This window comes from Lepidochelys kempii, unplaced genomic scaffold, assembly GCF_965140265.1.
Source record: "Lepidochelys kempii isolate rLepKem1 unplaced genomic scaffold, rLepKem1.hap2 scaffold_37, whole genome shotgun sequence".
Classification (NCBI taxonomy): domain Eukaryota; kingdom Metazoa; phylum Chordata; order Testudines; family Cheloniidae; genus Lepidochelys; species Lepidochelys kempii.
In genome coordinates this window covers 775,133-795,253 of record NW_027333638.1, presented here as the reverse complement: position 1 = coordinate 795,253, position 20,121 = coordinate 775,133, and the positions used below count along the sequence as shown (strand labels likewise).

The window sequence follows — 20,121 nt, the reverse complement described above, 5'->3', positions numbered from 1 at the left end:
CCTCCGGGGTCTGTGCGGGGTGGGGCCCGTCATTAACCCCCCCGTGCTCCGGTGAGTGGGAGACCCCGGTGGGGGAGCGCTGGGCGGGGGGGGCAGGAAAGTGACTCTCTGCCCCCTACCTGCCCATCCCCCACTGCCGCCCCCTCCCCGCCCCCAGGGAGCCTTCCAGCGCCCCCCCGCCCCCTTCAGTCAGCCCCTCAGAGGGCTCCCTGCTGCCCAGGTGAACGGGGGCCGTGGGGGGGGGACCATCACTTTCTGCTTATGTATTGGACAGGCTGGATTTTATATCACAAACGGTCCCCCCTTTTCCAGCTAGTTCTTTAATAGCCACATAAAAGCCCCCCCGGTCTTGGCGTTTATCCCATGTTCTCAGTTGCGTAGTTTGTGACACGTTTTCTCTGTACGTCTCAAAGATTCCTCAAAAATACCCTCAACGTTTGCCCCACTTTTACTCTAGTTGTCTACTTCTAATTGAATATGCCCCTGAGAGCTTTCCCTGTCTCTGTAATGATAAATTACGACGAAAATCTCAGATTTACACCTTTCCTCAGATTCCTGAATATGGATCTCAAACGTTTGCCAATGTTGCCCATTTCCGCTCTATTCATTGACCAAATAGTGGTGGGAAATACACTCAGCTTTTACCTCCTATCAACAACTGCGATAAAATCCCTCTCATTTTCCACTTTCCTCTCTATAATTTGCATAAATGGATCCAAAATCCCTCCGATTTCCACCCTTTCTCTTTCATTTCTGAACACTGATCTCAAATCTCAGGTTTCCCTCTTACGATGTCATTATCAAATGTCAATTAAAAATCCTCTTGGGTTTGGGGCTGTTACCCATGTCTCTAAATCCTAGCAACTTGTCCTTCTTTGGGGGGAACCTGTCACCCTGAGTCCTTCTCCATCCTGGCTGGGAAATTAACCCCCCTGCAACAATGATCAACTTTCCCTCTCCTTTGAGAATCACTTGTTCCCTCCTTTCTCTATGTTAAAAATGTTTACTGATAAAAGAGACTAGCCATATATTCAATACCAATCAAAGCCAAGGGCCTCCCCCTGTTTGGGGGATGGGTGGTTCCCAGTTGGTAACAGGAGAGTTGGCTGGACCCTTTTCTTTTCTCCAGCTGGCATGGGATGAGGAGGTCCCTCTGAGTGCAGCGTGGGTCCAGAAGTATCCCAAACCCCATGACAAAGGGTGTCCATTCGGGGGGGGCTTCCCGCAGTGCAAAGCTGTAGCCAACTCTGGGGTGGATCCACGGTGGCCATTATTTGCTAGTGACAGAGTATGGAAATGTCTTACTTATTTTAGCCCTCCATGGCTTCCCTTCTCCTGTGAAAGAGGCGTCCCCCCGGGCTCCCTCTGCCTGTGTGACTGGCCAGCAGGGGGTGGTGATAACTTTCTATCCACTTACCAGACACTGTGAGGGAACATTGTTGCTGGGGGGGGGGGGGCAGGTGTCTGTGTGGGGAGATTGCAGCGGGAGCTGAAGGGGCATTGTGGTAGGGGGAGGCCTCTGGGTGGCTGGGCAGGGGGGACCCTAGTCAGGTTGGTGGGTTCTGGAGGGTTTGGGGTTTCGGGGAGTAGTTCTGATGTGCCCAGCCCTAAGGCTATGGGTCCTGGAGGTGGGTATGGCTGGGGGCCTGTTGGCTGGAGACCAGTGGGGGTGGGGGTCTCTTGGGCAGGTGGGACAGGGGATTAGATGCTGCCTGGTGCTGTGCCAGGGGCTCTGTCTGGGATTGCCCAGCTGGCTCCTGGGACCATTGCCATGCCCAGTGCACAGAGCTGTGGTGGGGCGGTCCCTGGCGCAGAGTGAGGGGTCCTCCTGTAAAGCGTCAGGGGGCCCTGCTGGTTGGAGGAGGGGGTCCCAGGCAAATGGGCTGGCAGATCCTGGTGGAGGGCAGGTGGGGGTCGTAGGCAGGCAATGGGGAAATCCCAGGCAGGCAGTGAAGGACTATAAAATGACTCTACACAAACAGCCCCCCACCCCATTTCTCCTGCCATTTGCAGGAGCAAATCCAGCCATGGGGGAGCAAACAACCCAGGAATGAGAGTTTCCTAGCAGACAGGCATGGAGAGGGCACAGGGAAAAGGAGATAGAGAGACTGACAGGGTCCGTGGGATAAAAGAGTTTTGAAAGAGATTTCCAGCTCTCTCATCTGCCCAGACAGATGTATTACTGCACTGTGGGGAGAATCACTTTCCTGTGGACAAGACGAGGATGAGAGAGAGGAAAACCCAGTTCCTGACTCCATGTCCCTCCTGCTGGGGTGTGGCTGCCGTGGGGTCAGTGTCAGAGGGAATCCTCGAAAGGGACTCCTTTGGTTCTGCTTTTTTCTAGGATTGCGTTCAGAGACTTTGTTTTGGGATGCGGGAGGGAGAAAGGAGGTTAAAAGTGTGTCTGTGGGCCTAGCCTGGCAGGAGGGGCCAGGTCTCTGCTGTAATCCAGAGATTGAGCATTTTCTCAGCACGGCAGAATCTCGGATCTCGCTCTGCAGGGAAAGAGCCTGGGGGAAGCGTGGTGTGAAACAAACTAATTCCCGTTCCTAAACTTCCACAACAGCCCTTCTTGCCCGGCTAGGTTGCAGAACGACGCTCATGTTTCCTTCCGGTTCATCCCGTCCTCCCATGGGACAAGGGAGCGACATGGCTGCAGAGGAGCCAGCTCAGGTAGGGATTATTGTGGGGGGTTCTGATCTGTTCCTGCAGGAGGGAGAGGGACAGCAAATACACAGGAGAGGGGAAGGTTTGCACCATCTGGTTTGGAGGTTGGAGCAGGGCAGGAAATGCACAGGGTGGAGAAAGGGAGGAGGCCAGGGGGTGGCAGACCTGCTGGGAGTTGTTTAATAAGTGGCCTAGATTCTGGGAAGAGACCCATGAGGTTCGGAGGTGGAAATGCTCCAATCTGGTGAACAGAAAATAACCTACCTAGATGGGGCTGGGAAAAAGGACCAGACTCGTAGTGCTGGAGCCTGACCCAACTAACCAGCGGGTGCCTTGAAATACGAAGGGGGAAGCCACCAGTCAGGCTTAGGGGAGATTCCCCTGCTTCATATCCAGCTCTAGGAGTGGCTAAGTCATTATGCAAGGTAACCTACTTCTCCTTGTTTTTTCCTGCCCCCCCCGCGTTCTTGTTAAACCCTGGATTTGTTCTGGAAATGGGCCACCTTGATTATCATACACATTGTAAGGAGAGTGATCACTTTAGATAAGCTGTTACCAGCAGGAGAGTGGGGTGGGAGGAGGTATTTTTTTCATGATTTGTGTGTATATAAAAAGATCTTCTACACTTTCCACAGTTTGCATCGGATGAAGTGAGCTGTAGCTCACGAAAGCTTATGCTCAAATAAATTGGATAGTCTCTAAGGTGCCACAAGTCCTCCTTTCCTTTTCACAAGGAGGAGGGTGTTGGGCTTCCTAGAAGAGATCTCTCCCTAGACCCTGCTCGGGGCAGCATCTCCGAGAATCTGGGGGAATCCAGACAAGGGAGCTCCAGCAGCAGAGCATTGAAACTCAGCCAGGATTACAGATGACACAACTCCTCACTGCTCCGGATTGGCCCGTGCATGGGACAATGGCCTCGGTTGCTGGTGAAAATCCTTGAGACCTGGAGAGTTGCTCCCCCCAACCCCATGTGCACTAACCACAATCTACCTTCTCTGCAGACTTGGTTTTTTGAGTCCCTCATTCCTGAAGTCACATGACCCCGATTCTTATTTTTCACATTCTGCTTTTCTAGACTATTTAGAGTCTGTTGCTTCTGAATGATAGTTTCTAATTTCCCAGTGTTCTCCACAGCCAGGGATTTTCTTACTCCCTCCCATTGCACTGGACTCACTAGGTTCCCTGGTATTTAAGAACGGCCACACTGGGACAGACCAAAGGTCCATCTAGCCCAGTGTCCTGTCTTCCGACAGTGACCAGCACCGGGTGTCCCAGAGGGAATGAACAGAACAGGGAATCATGAAGTGATTCATCTCCTGTCACCCATTCACAGCTTATGACAAACAGAAGTTAGGGACACCATCCCTGCCCATCCTGGCTAATAACCATTCACGACCTGTCCTCAATAGATTTCTCATGGTGTTTTTTTTTTTTTTTTTTTTTTTGTAACCCTATTATAATCTTGGCCTTCACAACGTCCTCTGGCAAGGAGTTCCCCAGGTTGACTGTGCGTTGTGTGAAGAAATACTTCCTTTTGTTTCTTATAAACCTGCTGCCTATTAATTTGATTGGGAGATTCCGAGTCCTTGTGTTATGAGAAGGAGTAAATGACACGTCCTTATTTACTTTCTCCACGGCAGTTTTGATTTTATCGACCTCTCTCATATCTTCCCTTTGTCTGTTTTACAAGATGAATAGTCCCGGTCTTTTTAATCTTTCCCCGTACAGAAGAGTTTCATTCCTGTAATCATTTGGGTTGCCCTTTTCTGAACCTTTTCCAATTCCAATATATCTTTTTTTGAGATGGGGCAACCACATCTGCAGGCAGTATTCGAGATGTGGGTGTACCATGGGTTTATATAGAGGCGATATGATATTTTCTGTCGTCTTATCTATCCATTTCAGAATGATTCCCAACATTCTCTTTGCTTTTTGACTGCCGAGGCACACTGAGTTGATGTTTTCAGAGAACTGTGCCCAGTGACTCCAAGATCCCTCTGTTGAGTGGAAACAGCTCATTTAGAGCCCATCATTTTATATGTGTAGTTGGGATTATGTTTTCCAATGGGCTGCAATATGGTGCTATCCTGACACCTCGTCCTGCTGAGATCCTGCATTCAGTGATATCCCTGCCCTTCCTGTTCCCGTTCTCATAAAAGAAGAAGAGCATCCAAATGTGTGTTTACCTTCATTCCCTCAACGGTCCTCATGGGAATCCCTGATCAGTTCCAAAGTGTATTAAAACCTTTCTTAAAGGGTTACCTCTTGGTGGTTATCAGGTCCTGTGAGTTTGTAGCCCAGAAAGACCCCCCTCAGTCAGCTCAAACTCAGCTGTTTATCCCCCAAAAGTCTGTTGTCTTCAGTCTCCTGAATGAGGGGAAATCCGTCACTACCCCTTTCTGCGTTGGGTAAACCTTCAAAAGGTGGAGCTCTGCATAACCAGCCTTGAGATCTGGCATTCATCACCCTGTAGTGATACCAGCTTGCACAGGAAACCCATCCCGCAGCCCTTCCTGGTATCATGTGGTGCATCTCGGCATCATAGTCTGTGAAGAATTCATGCTTTCAAGGGCTGGCTTAGATATACAGATAACAGTCATAATTAGGGCAAGAGTTTGCAGGCAATGAAAAGAGAGTAATTGACAAACGTGAGCAATATCTAATCCTTTAAAGCCTGAAAGTGCCTTGTGGGGAGGGCACAGGAGCCGGCTGTGTGGGGGCGGTGGGGCTCAGATACTGGGCATTGAGAGCCTAGAGCCAGCTGTGCGCTGGAGAGACGGGGCATGAACCAGCTGTGTACAGGGCAGATGAGCAGGGGAGAGGTGCTGTGGAGACGGCCACGAGCAGCTGTGAGTGCCGTCCTCTCTGCAGCATGGTGAGAGAGCCTGGCGTCCCACTGCCGATCCCAGACTTGTATGAGGAGGGAAGAAATTGGCATCAAGTCTCAACCGCAGCCAGCCTGTGCCCTGGGGAGGAGACGGGTGTCTCCAGGGAGAAATCTGGGGGATTGTGACCCTGCATGCCCCACCCACCTTCTGATCAGCAATTCCGGATATTAACGGTGATTCCAGAAACAAAGAGTAATTTTGGGAAAAAATGCAGTCCTAGCGACAATTTCCGGAAAACACTGGCCCTGGTTGTAACATTAAATCCGATAATCTCAAGATCTAGGCCTGTGTTGATCATATCTGCCACTCTGCCTTCATGGAGTTCACTCTGCTGGTGGGTTCTACCCCTTCCCCCATTCTGTGTCTGCCTTGTCTATTTAGATTTTAACTTCTTCAGGACACGGGCCATCAACGCTTCTCGGTTTGTACTGTGCCTAGCAAAGTGAGGACCCACTGTTAGTTGGCCCTTAGGCACTAAGGTAATGAATATAATTTATAATAATCATCTCCTGGCACTTTGAGCCAAGGAAGCCGGCCTTGGGACGTTACTACTTAAAAGTGAGCTGGGCTTAAAAGCATGGAATATTCTTTGTGACAAGTATCCCACAAATTCCACTGACCTCCCTTGTTTTCTTTGCCTTGAGCAGGGTTTCCAGAACTGATGTGATCTCGCAGCTGGAACGAGGGGAGGAGTCGTGCGTCCCAGACCTTCATGGCTCTAAGAAAAAAGTGCTCCCGAGAGCTCCCTGCATAGGTGAGGCATTGGTTAAACCAACCCCAAAACTGTCGGTGAATACAGGAAACATTTGGGATGCCCTACAAAGACCTTGTGAGCTCTCCAAGTTCAGGATTGTTCCCTGCAGATGTAGAATCGTTAGACAGAGGTCACTCATGGCTTCCCACCTATCCTGACTGACAACTAGCAGCAGGTCCCTCCCCAATCTCGCTGTCCCCTGAGATTTCTTCTGAGATACGGACCCAGAACTGATCCCTTCCTTTCTCTCCTCTGGGGAAGGTTGAAGGGAAAATCAGCTCCTGATAGGTTTGATCTGTCCTGTACACGTTTTCGTTCCTTCATCCCTTTTTCCATTCTTCTCTCTGAGATTTCCTTTCTCTCTGGCGCAGGCAGAGACTTACGTCTGAATTCTCTCGGTCTCCCGTCAGGTGTTGGGATGGTGAGTGAAAACGAGGAGGAACCCCAGCAGGAAGATGCTGAGCGAGTAGAAGCCCATGGGATGTTGTCAGGAAGGTCCAAAGGGAATGATTCTGGGAGCTGTGCACGCCCAGAAAAAACAAAAGCCTGTGAGAGTCAGCAGAGGCCAGAGGAAAACTTCGGTAGCCAGTCAGACCTTATTACATGTGAGAGAATGAACTTGGAAGGAACACGCTACACATGCCTCGAGTGTGGGAAAAGCTTCAAAGGGAGCTCGGACCTTCTCACACATCAGAGAATCCACACGGGTGAGAAACCTTACGGATGCCCTGAGTGTGGGAAACACTTCAAGCAGAGCTCACACCTTATTACACATTGGAAAATCCACACGGGTGAGAAACCTTATGGATGCCCTGAGTGTGGGAAACACTTCAAGCAGAGCTCACACCTTATTAGACATCGGCAAATCCACACGGGTGAGAAACCTTATGGATGCCCTGAGTGTGGGAAACACTTCAATCGGAGCTCAGACCTTATTAGACATCGGAAAATCCACACGGGTGAGAAACCTTACGGATGCCCTGAGTGTGGGAAACACTTCAAGCAGAGCTCACACCTTATTACACATCGGAAAATCCACACGGGTGAGAAACCTTATGGATGCCCTGAGTGTGGGAAACACTTCAATTGGAGCTCAGACCTTATTAGACATCGGAAAATCCACACGGGTGAGAAACCTTACAGATGCCCTGAGTGTGGGAAACACTTCAAGCAGAGCTCACACCTTATTACACATCGGAAAATCCACACGGGTGAGAAACCTTATGAATGCCCTGAGTGTGGGAAGCACTTCATTGACAGTTCATCCCTCCTCTCACATCAGCGAATCCACACCGGGGAGAGGCCCTACACATGCTCTGAGTGTGGGAAAAGATTCAATCGGAGCTCAAACCTGATCAGACATCAGCGAATCCACACGGGAGACACACCCTACATATGCTCTGAGTGCGGGAAAAGCTTCAATCAGAGGTCTACCCTAATCACACATCAGAGAATGCACACAGGAGAGACCCCCTACATGTGCTCTGAGTGCGGGAAAAGCTTTAATCGGAGCTCTGTACTGACCACACATAGAAGAATCCACACAGGTGAGAAGCCTTATGGATGCTCTGAGTGTGGGAAACGCTTCGATCGGAGCTCATACTTTATCATACATCGGCGAATCCATACGGGTGAGAAACCTTATGGATGCCGTGAGTGTGGCAAACACTTCAATCAAAGCTCAGCCCTTTTCACACATCAGCGAATCCACACAGGAGAGAGGCCCTACACGTGCTCTGAGTGTGGGAGAAGCTTCAATCAGCGCTCAACCCTTATTAGACATCAGAAAATCCACATGGGAGTGATCTGTAACAAATGCCTTGACTAGGGCTGGCCAAAGGTATTTTTTTCTTTTAAATCACATTTGCTAATTCCCACTTAGTGATCTGTGCCCCATCTTCACCGTGGTTACTCAGCTCCCCCAGATGAGTTGCCTGCTCCTGCCTTTTGCAGCTCACCCTTCTTTGGGGTCAGTCCTGTGATGTTTTCTATCAACTCCTTTCCTTTTGGGTCGAAGGAGCGTGTGTCCCTCCAGCCAGGAATGTTCATCATCCAGGTGGGGGAGAGAGGTTTGTTCCCAACAAGCTACACTGAGGCAAAAACCACTCGTGCCTTACATCCACTAGGACTGTACATGGCATTGGCTGCTCAAGTTAGTGATCTTGGTGTTAAAAGACAATTACAGTTGTCGTGCAGATGCAGCCGAGGTGCAGTGGTTGGCATTAGCTTTCCCCTTGACCTGACCTAAACTCCATCACATGTCCTAGTCTAAACAAACCCTGAGCATCACAGTTATACTGTTCCCCCATTTAAAAACAATTGTTAGTCATCAAGTTCCCCCACCAGGATCATATTGTTTCATTCCCAGTTGTCACAGTTCAGAGCGCTGTTGCTTCACGTTTTCCTGAAAGCAGATATTTTTCCTCCCGTTTTCCTCCCTTAAAATATATTGAAGTATAACAAAGAGCAGGAATAGGGAAGGGATAGGGAAAAATGTCTTTTCCCCTCTGTAACAACAGAAGAACATAGGGTAAATCAGAGGGATTCTCCATCACCATCTCTATCCCCCTGTTCTTCAATTGGTAAGGTCAATATTTCCCGAAGGGGCTGGGAAGAGGATTCTCTAGTAAATGATTTGGAACTAAGCAAAAGACCCATTCATTTGCCTCCCAAAGCAGTTGTGGCCCATGCCCTGCAGGAGGTTGCTCCTGAAGATCTTCCCTTCCTAATCAGGTGCATGTTGCCTCTTATTTGGGAAATGCAATCCCTTCCTAGGTAGAGATGGGAAAAATGGAAGTGACATTTCTGTTCAGCTCACTCCTGGGAGATGCTGTAAATGTGTAGGAAATGAATCCATGAGGAATGTGATAGAGCTGCAGAAAGACACCCATTTTGAGTAGATACCTGACATTTGGTGTCTTAGAGGGATTCTAAGCTGCACCTGAATTTAGTCCCTTATTTAAATCTGTTGCACCAGATTAAAGAAACAAAAGGGCATATTTGGGGGAGTTCTACCTCAGTATCGCTACTGGTATGTCGTGTGGTTGGTGAAGAATTCTACGCCAGAGCCGTGTAAAATTGCTACAACTAAAGTCAAAGATTTGACAAGAACTCAGGTAGAAATGAGAGGTACGAGTGGTTGATTTTCACCCCAGAGATGGACGCTATGGTGACCTGTGGCCAAGGTAAACTGTTTTTAGAATTGCTCACACTTCTAAAGGATGCCATGATGAAATTGGGAACAACTGTCTTTTACCATTTGGATCCCAAGTTTCCTGAAGCACAGAGAGAAACAGCTGATTCCTTCAGAGCCATGCCATGCCTATGGGTCCCAAACTGGCTGCCTTGCTGGACAAGAAGCACTTCCGTGTTGGTTAAATGATGGTAGCCAATGAGGGAATGTAACAGATTCCAAGTTCAGACTGCAGGATACATGAATGCTGAGTCCAGAGTCTGTGGTTTGGTCTCTTAGTTTTGCTCTTGAGTCTAATGCATGTGTCTCACTGTTCCGCCTCCTGCTACTCTGAAAGATTAGAAAGTGTGAAAGTAGAGCACAGGTGGTTTTTCTCATGATGCAGCCTTCCCACGTAGTGTGAGACCCCTTCCACCCACACTTCTGGGAGAAGACCCAGGGAGAAATGAACCCTCAGAAATGGAAGGCTCCTAGGTTATGGGAGAATGTGATTTCACACAGAGCTCACTGGGTGAAAATGGGAATTAAGAGAAAACTGCCCTAAAGGTTTATAGTTTGTAATCTTTGAAGAAATTGTGACCAGCAACAAGGAAATTGCACATGAAGTTTATTAGTGTAAGGTAAGAGGCTGATTCTGTGATCACTTTCAGTGTTACAGTATAATTCAGGTTTTCTTCTAGCCCCCTCCTACAAAATAGCAAATGGTGGCTAATCCTGCAATAAAAACCTGACTCCAAAGGAATCAGGTTTGGGGGAAAATGTTAGAGAAATATCATGTACGAGAATAGAGACCCAGTATAGACTGGAATGATTTCTGTTTCAAATGGAATTTATTTGGTAAATTTTAAAATAAATCTTCTGTTGGGAGGAAAACTACTTGAGAGAAGATGTGGAACCTTTTCCCCAGTGAGAGGGAAAGAGCCAGAGAGTTCCCCAGGGCTCTTGTTCGCAAAGCAAAGATGTCACATTAGGCAGGAGATGTCAAGATCTACAATGGTGATGGGCGAGTGATGGGAGCTTTTCTGGGTGGTTGTTGTTTGGTTGTTTTTTTTCATGTAATTTTTGTTTTGTTTTTGCAACTAGTTCTTTTTATAGCTGCTGAGCCCCCTTGTCCTTTTGAGCACAGCTCTTTAACCCTCAGGCCTGGCTCTGGAAACCTCAGAACCGGCTTTGCGGTTTTTTTTTCATGTTTGCTATCTTTGGAGTTCGCACATCCACACGACATGCGGTTCACAGCAACGGATACTTTGAGAAACCTGCTGGGTGAAGCAGGCCTTTTCCAAACTGACATTGGCCCAAATTCTGCCTCAATTCAGCTGGATTGGGACACGTCTGTGTCAAAGGAGTGGTTCACACCTGATTTGCCCAGAGACCTCAGAGGAGGGGTAGTTAGATATAGGATAAGTAGGAATCGACAACAATTAAGTTAAATATAAAGGTGAAAGACCCTCACCTTGCAGGTCAACAAGCCTGTTCTGTTCTTTCCCTCCAATGCATCTGGCACTGGTCGCTCTCAGGTAGCACACTGGGCTTGACGGACCATTGGTCTGACCCAGTCTATGACCTGTCGTGCGTTCTTATGGAAGTCCTCTGCGGGCTTGTCTACACGGGCAAGTTTCTGCACAGGAAAGCAGCTTTCTGCGGTGTAACTCCCGAGGTGCGCACTCAGATTTCATGATGCATGATAGGAAGGGGCCATGACAGGGACACACTGCCGTGCGGGGTCAAAATGAAGGAGCTGTGACATGCCTACCACAAGGTGCAGGAGGCAAACTGCTGCTCCATATTGGGGGCTAACTAACCCCAGCATCACGGCAAGAATCTACCTAGCAGCTGGAGAAAAAATATGAATGAGAGTCAAAGACACCTCCACGTGGCCTGTCTCTTCCCCAATCTCAACACCTGGAAGATTGTCTGGAAGACTCAGAATTTGAACTGCAGAGATTGGTCTCAGGCTGAGAGGGAATTCAGTCTGTGTATTAAGAACTCAACATGGCCTGGAGCAACCAGTGAGTGAGAAAAGCTGTTTGATCCAATTCTTGCTTAGTATATTCAAATTAGAGTTTAGACTGGGAGTCTGTTTTCATTTGTTATGTAACCACTTTTGACCTCTGTAACCAATACTTATACTCAGTTAAAATCTAACTTTCTGGAGTTAATAAACTTATTTTACTATTTTATACTTACTCCTGAGTTTGTCCAAAGTGCTTGGGAAAGTTGCTCACATGACAAAGGCTGGTGCATGTCCCCTTTATTTTTGATGAAGTGGCAAACTAATTAATGAGCTTACACTTTTCAAGAGAAGGACTGAGACGATCGCATTCTGACCTTTTACTGACACTTCTTTAATAACTAAAAAAAAAGAACAGGAGGACTTGTGGCACCTTAGAGGCTAACTGATTTATTTGAGCACTGTCCAGTTTTGGGCCCCACACTTCAAGAAGGATGTGGATAAATTGGAGAGAGTCCAGCAAAGGGCAACAAAAATGATTAGGGGACTGGAACACATGAGTTATGAGGAGAGGCTGAGGGAACTGGGATTGTTTAGTCTACGGAAGAGAAGAATGAAGGGGGATTTGATAGCTGCTTTTAACTACCTGAAAGGTGGATCCAAAGAGGATGGATCTAGACTATTCTCAGTGATAGCAGATGACAGGACAAGGAGGAATGGTCTCAAGTTGCAGTGGGGGAGATTTAGGTTGGATATTAGGATAAACCTTTTCACTAGGAGGGTGGTGAAACACTGGAATGCATTACCTAGGGAAGTGGTGGAATCCCCTTTCTTAGAAGTTTCTAAGGACAGGCTTGACAAAGCCCTGGCTGGGATGATTTAGTTGGGGTTGGTCCTGCTTTGGGCAGGGGGTAGGACTAGATTCCTCCTGAGGACCCTTCCAACCCTGATCTTCTATGATTCGATGACCCTCCTCCAGGAGTGACAGAGCCTGGCATGTGCTGAAAGAAGCGGGGAGCTCTGGTGCCCACGGACCTGTCCTGGCAGCTTTCTCAGCAGCAAAGAAATCAATTCTCCCTGCCCCTGAGCAACCCACCCACAGCTAATGGCAGCATTGGTGGGGGGTCCCAAGCTTTGCACCAACGTCCACATTTCAGACCTTCCTCTCATGGCACTTTCCATGTGAATTAGGACAAGCAAGCTGGGGAAGCTCCATGGGGTAATAGAAAGCAGGGCTGCAGGGAAGGTTTGAACTCACAACCCCAGCAATATTGCCCTTTGCACTAACCACTTGCACCCCTGCAGGGGCTCCTTGGACAGCGCTGGGAAGTCGGCCGTGATCCGTCTCTGTGGTTCGCACCTTTGCCTGGCAATTGAAAGGCTGCCGGTTCAAACCTCACTCAAGCTGTGGCTTTCCAGCAATGAGACTCCAGTCCATTTTAACAGGAAGAAAATCTCCTCTATTCTGGTTTAGCCCCATTTGACTCCTTCTGCCCGTCTTCTTCCTCCCCCATCGGTCCCTTTCCTTCCCCATTGGGGCCATGCAGAGGGGAGCCCCAGTCAGTCTCTGTCACCGAGAGCCTGTATCCCATAAGGGGAGGGAGGGGTCGCTGTAAAGCATTGATAATGGGTGGGGGAGGGGTGTGCGTGGTTAGGGGGAGAAAGTCTGGAGAACTAACAGTGGGGCCCAGAGAGATTCCCCCACAGACTGGGGAGATCCCCTGCTGCCCACCATCACCCAGCTCTGGGAAGAACAACTTGGGATTGCTTGGGGAAGCCACCTTTAAAAACACAAGTGTTCCATGCTAGTTACATTTGAATAAGACCAAAGCCGCCTCAAACCCAGTGTCACAGTCACTGGGACGACTTTGTCCTGACATTTTACCGGCCGCAGCCACAAAGCGAGTCAAATTACGGCTCCCGTTCGGCGTCAAGGCTCACAGACGAACCCAGAGGCTTTTCCTTCCTCAGGTTCTGCCGTCATTTCAGTGCTGGCCTGTTCCGAGATTCATCGTTGTGCAAAGCAGCGTCAGGCCCTGAAACTGGACGAGCCCAGAGCAGAGGCTGCCTTCATTTAACCCTCCAAAAACCAACCCGCCGAAACGTGGATTAGCACCCATGCTCCTCCAGCCGCAGGGGAGGCGCCTCATCTGGGCCCCTGGTGCCCATGCTCCAGCAACATAAGAGCACGGGGGCCTGGCTCCACCCAAGTCCGGGGGCCGGTGTCTCCCCCAGCCCCACCTGCTGCCCCCGGGCAATTTAAAAGGGCCCGGGAACCCCCACCGCCATCACCGGCAGCACAAGGGGGCTAAGGCGGCTTCCTGCCCACCCTCGCTCCGTGTAACCCTTCTGCCCGTCAGAGTTGGCAGCAACAAGGGCCGGGTTCAATATCTAGGGGATCCATTCCAATAACACAATGCAAACCGGCTCGAGCCCCCACCCAGTGACCTGGGACAAATATGTACCACCCCCGCTGGGCGCCTCCCAGAGGCAATCCTTCCCCTCTCGCAAGCACATAGTCTGAGTGTAGCAAAAAGCCTTTTAATAACAGAGAGAAACAATGTGGCATTATGTTGGGGAAACACCACCAACAGGATTCATAACACAACTCACGAGCAAAAAAAAAACCCACCCCAAGCAAATTGGGGCATGCCCTTTCCCTTTGGTTCTTGAGTCCAGCAACCCCAAATCACCCAAAGTCCCAAAAGTCCAATGACCCAAAAGTCTCTGTCCCTGGTCAGGGGAGCCCCAAAGTTCAAAAGTTTATCTGCAGAGCTTTACCTCCCAACCTGGGTGGAGATGGGGGCGGGGGTAAAAGGCACCTTACATGATCTGAAGCTGACCGCCCCACAGCCCCATAGGCCTCCGCTCCACCAGCCGTCTCACAAACTTCTCCACAATAAATCTTCAGGCTCCCCCACTACTGAACACAACGCTCAGTGATTTCGGCTCTTACTCAGTTCAGCTCTTTGGTGAAGTCAGCTTGTAGTAGGGGAGCCTCAGTGCTGGGACACCATTAGCCCAAAATGAGCTTCGCAGCCTGTAACTAGAGTCCTAACGGAATCAAAATTAGCTCTGAGATTCCACAGTGGAGAGAAAAGGAAGAGCAATTAGCATGTAAGGCCATCACCAAGGGACCCATGGCACCAAGTATTAATACTTGTCCCCACCCTCTCTCAATTCACAGCGTTTTGGAACCCATGACCCTTGCCTAGCGAGTGCTACTTAGTTGATGGTGAGTCCCTCCATCATAACAAAAGGCCAAGTACAGTTCCCAGCACAGTTCCCATAATCAGGGTAATAACAATTTATTCTTCCTGCCCCAATAACAGAGACATTGGGGATCCCACAGCAGCCAAAGTGAGCATTTGGGCAGCTATGGCCTCGTTCTAGGCGGGGTGGGTGTGCCTATGCAAATGAGATCGGCCCCTGAAGTTCTTTTCCACAACTTGCCACACCTCACCACCAGATGTCAGGGTGAGGCTCACCCTGACACTGCTTACACTCCGTGTGGCCTGCCAGTCTCGGAAGCGGCTGGCGCGTCCCTGCAGCCCCGGGGGTGGGGGGATCTCCACACGCTGCCCCCGCCCCGAGGGCCGACTCTGCCATCTGTGGCAATGGGAGCTGCTGGGGTGGTGTCCGTGGGCAGCAATGGGCAGAGACCCCCCACCTAGGAGCTGCTGCCAGAGGGGGGTGTGGGTCGCTTTTGGGAGATCCCTGAGGTAAGAGCTGCACCCTCATTCTCTCCCGCACCCCAAGCCCCAGCCCAGACCCCAGACCCCTGTACCCAAACTCCCTCCCAGAGTCCACCCCCTGCACTCCCTCCTCCACCCTACCCCCATGCCCCAGCCCAGAGCCCACACCCCACACCCAAACTCCCTCCCAGAGCCTGCGCCCGCACCCCCTCCTGCACCCCAACCCCCAACCCAGATCCCGCACCCAAAGTTCCTCCCACAAGCCTCCCCCCACACCTGCTCTCGCACCCCAACCCTCTTCCCCAGTCCAGAGCCCACCCCCTGCACCCAACTCCCTCCCAGAGCCCGACCTGCACCCTCTCCTGCACCCCAACCCCCTCCCCCAGCCCAGAGCCCACACCTGAACTCCCTCCCAGAACCTGGCCACCCCACCCATTCCTGCACCCAATGCCCTGCCCCAGCCAAGACCCCACACCTGCACCCAAACTGCCTCCCAGAGCCTGTACCCCTCACCCCCTCCCACACCCTAACCCCCTGCCCCAGCCCAGAGCCCACACCACACATCCAATTCACTCCCAGAGCCTGCCCCCACACCTGCTCCTGCACCCCAACCCCCTGCCCCAGCCCAGACCCCGCACCCTTCATTCCCTCCTGCACCCCAATACCCTGCCGCAAACCACAGCCCACACCCAAACTCCCTCCCAGAGCCCAACCCCTTTCCCTCTCCCTCCCATACCCAAACTCCCAGAGCTTTAGGCAGATGTGGGGGGAGGTGGACGGGGAGGCAGGACTTGGTCCCATTCTGGAAACCACCAAAAATTGTAGAAACCTGCCGCCCCTGTCCAGCCCAACCTTCTGCGGGTGCCCCTCAGGCCCCACCCGTGCAGGGTTTGAAGCTTGCATTGCTTAAATTCCAGGACGCTGGGGGACTTCAGCTCCCCTTTGTCCAGCGGGAACCTTCAGCCCACTCCCAACCAGATTCTTGTCCATGGGGTGACTGTCGGGGGGCTGGGCCCCTCTTTGTCTTTTCTCTCTGGGACAGGCCAGGGTACCTAGAACTGGGGTATCTGAGCACCCAGGACCTTCTATGGAGATGCCCTTCCCCTTCCCCTTCTGTGGTCCCATCTGTCATTGACTCCAGCCTGTTTTCTATCCATCATCAGCACCATCCCAAGCCAGCTGCACCCGCCTCAAAAAGACAGTGTCCCCTGATGGGTGTAAATCATAGAATCATAGAATATCCTCATTTACACATTTCTTTGGCAGTCATGACAGGAGACAAAGGGTTTCTATTCCCAACTTGAAGGCAAGGAGTGCATTAGGGGCAACTCCAAGGGAAAGACTATTGATGGAGATCTCAATCTAAATTCTACACAAGTTTTGTTATCTTCCCTTTTGGTTCTATCCCTGGAAATTCCCCCCGACTAGTCTGCTGAAAGATAAAATCATCTAAATCTGCCTCCAAAGAACCTGACTGGCTGAAGCAGGAGGAGACCTGAGAGATGGCCACTTTCAAATCAAAAGGGAACGCTGAGACCTGCCTGTTGCCACACCCGCCCCCACCCGTCCCGAGGAGAAGGAGGCACCGACCTGTCGTGTGCGATCTAATGAGCAGGGAAAGAATCTGGGAATTACCTTCTGTAAAAACTCATCCTTTTGTTCCTCAAACACCTGTGGAAATAGCTGATTCAAGAAGTTGTTGACAGAGGGATGGTCCGCGTCTCTCAGCAGCTCCTTGGGTCACCAGCCGTTGTCAACCAAGCCAGTTGGCAGACTGACGGCAGGGCAAGAATGCTGACGCCCAACACTCTTTGCTGTTGGCCTCCGTGACATCACAATCAGCTTGTGCATAAACACACACAGACCCCACCCAGAGAGACACACCCCCACTGAGCAACTCCCCACTCTCCTTCCCAGCACTTCCTACCCACCACAGAACAGCTGTTTCATGGAATTGAGGATGCTCCGGGAGGGTCGGTTCGGGGCGGGGACATGGCACACTTGGGGCACTGCATGGGACTCTTCTCTCCTCAGTGCAGGGCTCAGCACTTGTCCTTGCTGAACCTCATCAGATTTCTTTTGGCCCAATCCTCTAATTGGTCTGGGTCACTCTGAACCCTATCCCGACCCTCCAGCGTATCTCCCTCTCCCCCCAGCTTAGTGTCATCTGCGAACTTGCTGAGGGTGCAATCCATCCCATCCTCCAGATCATGCACGAAGATGGTGAAGAAAACCGGCCCCAGAGTGACCCGTGGGGAAGCGGGGGAGGGGGTGGAGGAGAGGAGGCAGACGGTGAGTGGCAGGGACCCCACAGAGGGGGGTGCAGTGGAGGAGAGGGGGAAATCATCCAGGCAGCGGTGGGCAGTGTGGGCTGGGAGAAGGGGTGAGGCAGATACAGGAAGAGATGGAGCACAGGCGGGGCACTGGGGCCCAGGCACCTGGGGTCTGGTCATCGTTGGCACCAGGAGAGGAGAGAGACAGAGACAGAATGTGTGTGTTGGCCAACGTACTGGAGGAGAGACAGAGAAAAACATGGTAGGATAGCAAGCAACTCACCTCCTGGAGTCATCTGTGATGAAGCGGGACTTCATGTTTCCTCTGAATTGTGTGGGGGTGCCTCAGTTTCCCCTATGCAGTTCTTAAGGATCTAGGGGGTGGGGTAAGGGTGTATGATCGTTGCAGAGCTCTGGAGGGCAGGTGTGTGCAGGGGTCTGGACACAGAGAATGGCCGACACCCTCTTTCCTGGCACCTGATGCCCTGGGCCCTTCCCCCCTGCAAGGTGAGAGCTAAAGGGTTGGAGAACAAAGGAATCGGGTGCCCTCCTGGCCGGGGACAGGGACAAAGCCCAGAGGAGGAGGGGCTGGGGGGAGTTTCAGTTGGGGGCTGGCTGGAGACATGGAGTGAAGGGCAGACGGGGTTGTCTGGCTCACTGCCCCCCCCCAAAATGGACCCGGCTGAGGGGTCCTGTTCTCTGCACCTGCAAGCTCTGTCAGACCATGTCCCTGTCGTCTAATAAACCTCTGTTTTCCTGGCTGGCTGAGAGTCCCGTCTGACTGCGGAGTTGGGGGGCAGGACCCTCTGCCCCCCCCAGGACCCCGCCTGGGCGGACTGGCTGTGGGAAGCGCAGGGAGGGGCAGAGGAGGCTGAAGGCTCCGAGGTCAGAGCCAGGAAGGTGGAGCCGGGGGAGCTGTGTGTCCTGCAGACAGGCTGCTCCCCGAGAGGAGACTTCCCCAGAGTCCTGCCTGGCTTCCTGGGGAGCAGTCCCAGAGCATCGCCCGGGGACCCCGGGACATCCTCCTCCTCGATGAAACCTTCTGCTGTGTGCCGTGTTGTGTGTGTCGTGTTGCATGTGTCGTGTGACGTGTTGTGTGTGTGACTTGTGTGTCGTTTTGTGTGTGTGAGATGTGTTTATGTGTGCGTGTTGTGGTCCATGTTGAGTGTGTGTGTGCCATGTTGTATGCTGTGTTGTGTGCGTGTGACGGTGTGTGCTGTGTTGTGTGCCGTTTTGTGTGCATGTTGTGTGTGTCGGTGTCATGTGTTGTGTGAGATTTTTGTGTCTCGTGTTGTGTGCCGTTTTGTGTGTCGTGTGTCATGTTGTTCTGTGTGTGTGTCATGTGTGTGGGTGTGTGATATTTTGTGAGCTATGTTTTGTGCATCGTGTTGTGTGTGTGTGTCACGTGTGCCGTTTTGTGTGTCATGTGAGGTGTTGTGTGTCGTATTGTGTGTGGGTGTCTGTGTCATGTGTGATTTCTGTGTCATGTCTGCCGTTTTGTGCCTCGTCTCGTGTGTGTGTGTGTGTATGTGTCGGTGTCGTGTATTGTGTGTGATTTTTGTGTGTCGTGTTGTGTGCTGTTTTGTGTGTCATTTTATTTGTGTGTCATGTTGTTTGTGTGTGTCGGTGTCCTGTGTTGTGTGTGTGTGAGAGACGTGTTTCTGTATGTGTGACGTGTTCTCTCTGTGTGTGTCGGTGTCGCGTTGTGTGTGTGTGTGAGTGTCGTCTGTCATGTTTTGTGTGTGTGATGTTTTGTGTTTGTTGTGTGTGTTGTCTTGGGTGGCCACACAGGGTAAGGCACAAAGCATTCCCCTCATGGAGAAACAGTGACACAACGTGGCCACTCAGGAGTAACACACAAACAATCCCCCCCAGAGCAACAGTGATGTGTGTGGCCAATTCAGGTCATGCACAAACCATTTCCCTCCTGGAGCAACAGTGACACCGGGCGGCCCCTTGGAGTAACACACAAATCATTTCCTCCCGGAGCACCCGTTGCACAAACTGAGTTTAATAATAATAATAAACAACAAATAGTTTCACTAGAAAAGGCAGATTTTCAGTGATTAGAAGGGATAGCAAACAGAAGAAGGCAGATTGCTAAGCAAATACAAATACACCCACATACTAAGCCTAAGATCTTAAAGAGACTGGATTCAAGAAGTCATTTCCCATCCTAAAGGTCTTTTGGCAACTTGAAGAGTTTCTGTAGCTTAGACTTCCCGTTGTTTCTCTTTACAGACTAGACTCCTGTCTTAGTCTGGACTCCCCCCTTCTCATTCCCTTTGTCTCTTCAGGTACTTTCTGCAGCCTTTCTACTGCCCTGCATGATTTTCCTCCGCTCCGACGTCTCCATGGCTCCCGAGACCTCACCTGTGGGAATGCACACCTACCCGTGTCCTGCAAAGGGAGATGGCACCAGGAGAGCAGAGGGGAGAGAGCGAGTTGGCGAACACACGAGAAGACGGCGAGTGCGGACAAGGAACTTGCAGCGCCGACCTGGCAGCCGGGTCTGCAGCGGGCAGAGAGCGGAGGCCTGGTTCCGCCTCCTTGGAAAGAGGCCCAAGCGGCTCAGGCCCCTCCTGCCGCGTTCCCCTCCGGCGAGAGCTCCGGCACCATTCCTCGCCAGAGCCGCTGCGAGAGCCGAGCCGGAGCCCTCGCTCCACAGCGCTCGACGGGGGCTGGGAATCTCGCCCTCGG

General features: G+C 51.2%; 1 protein-coding gene across 1 annotated transcript in view; it reads left to right on the top strand.

Moving 5' to 3' along the window:
- The window catches only part of LOC140904590 (uncharacterized), a 565,656-nt gene that overhangs the window by 92,684 nt on the left and 452,851 nt on the right, over positions 1–20,121 (top strand). The window contains 1 exon segment of the mRNA XM_073327022.1: positions 6,920–8,110. Within this exon segment, the coding sequence (XP_073183123.1) occupies positions 6,920–8,110 (1,191 nt within the window).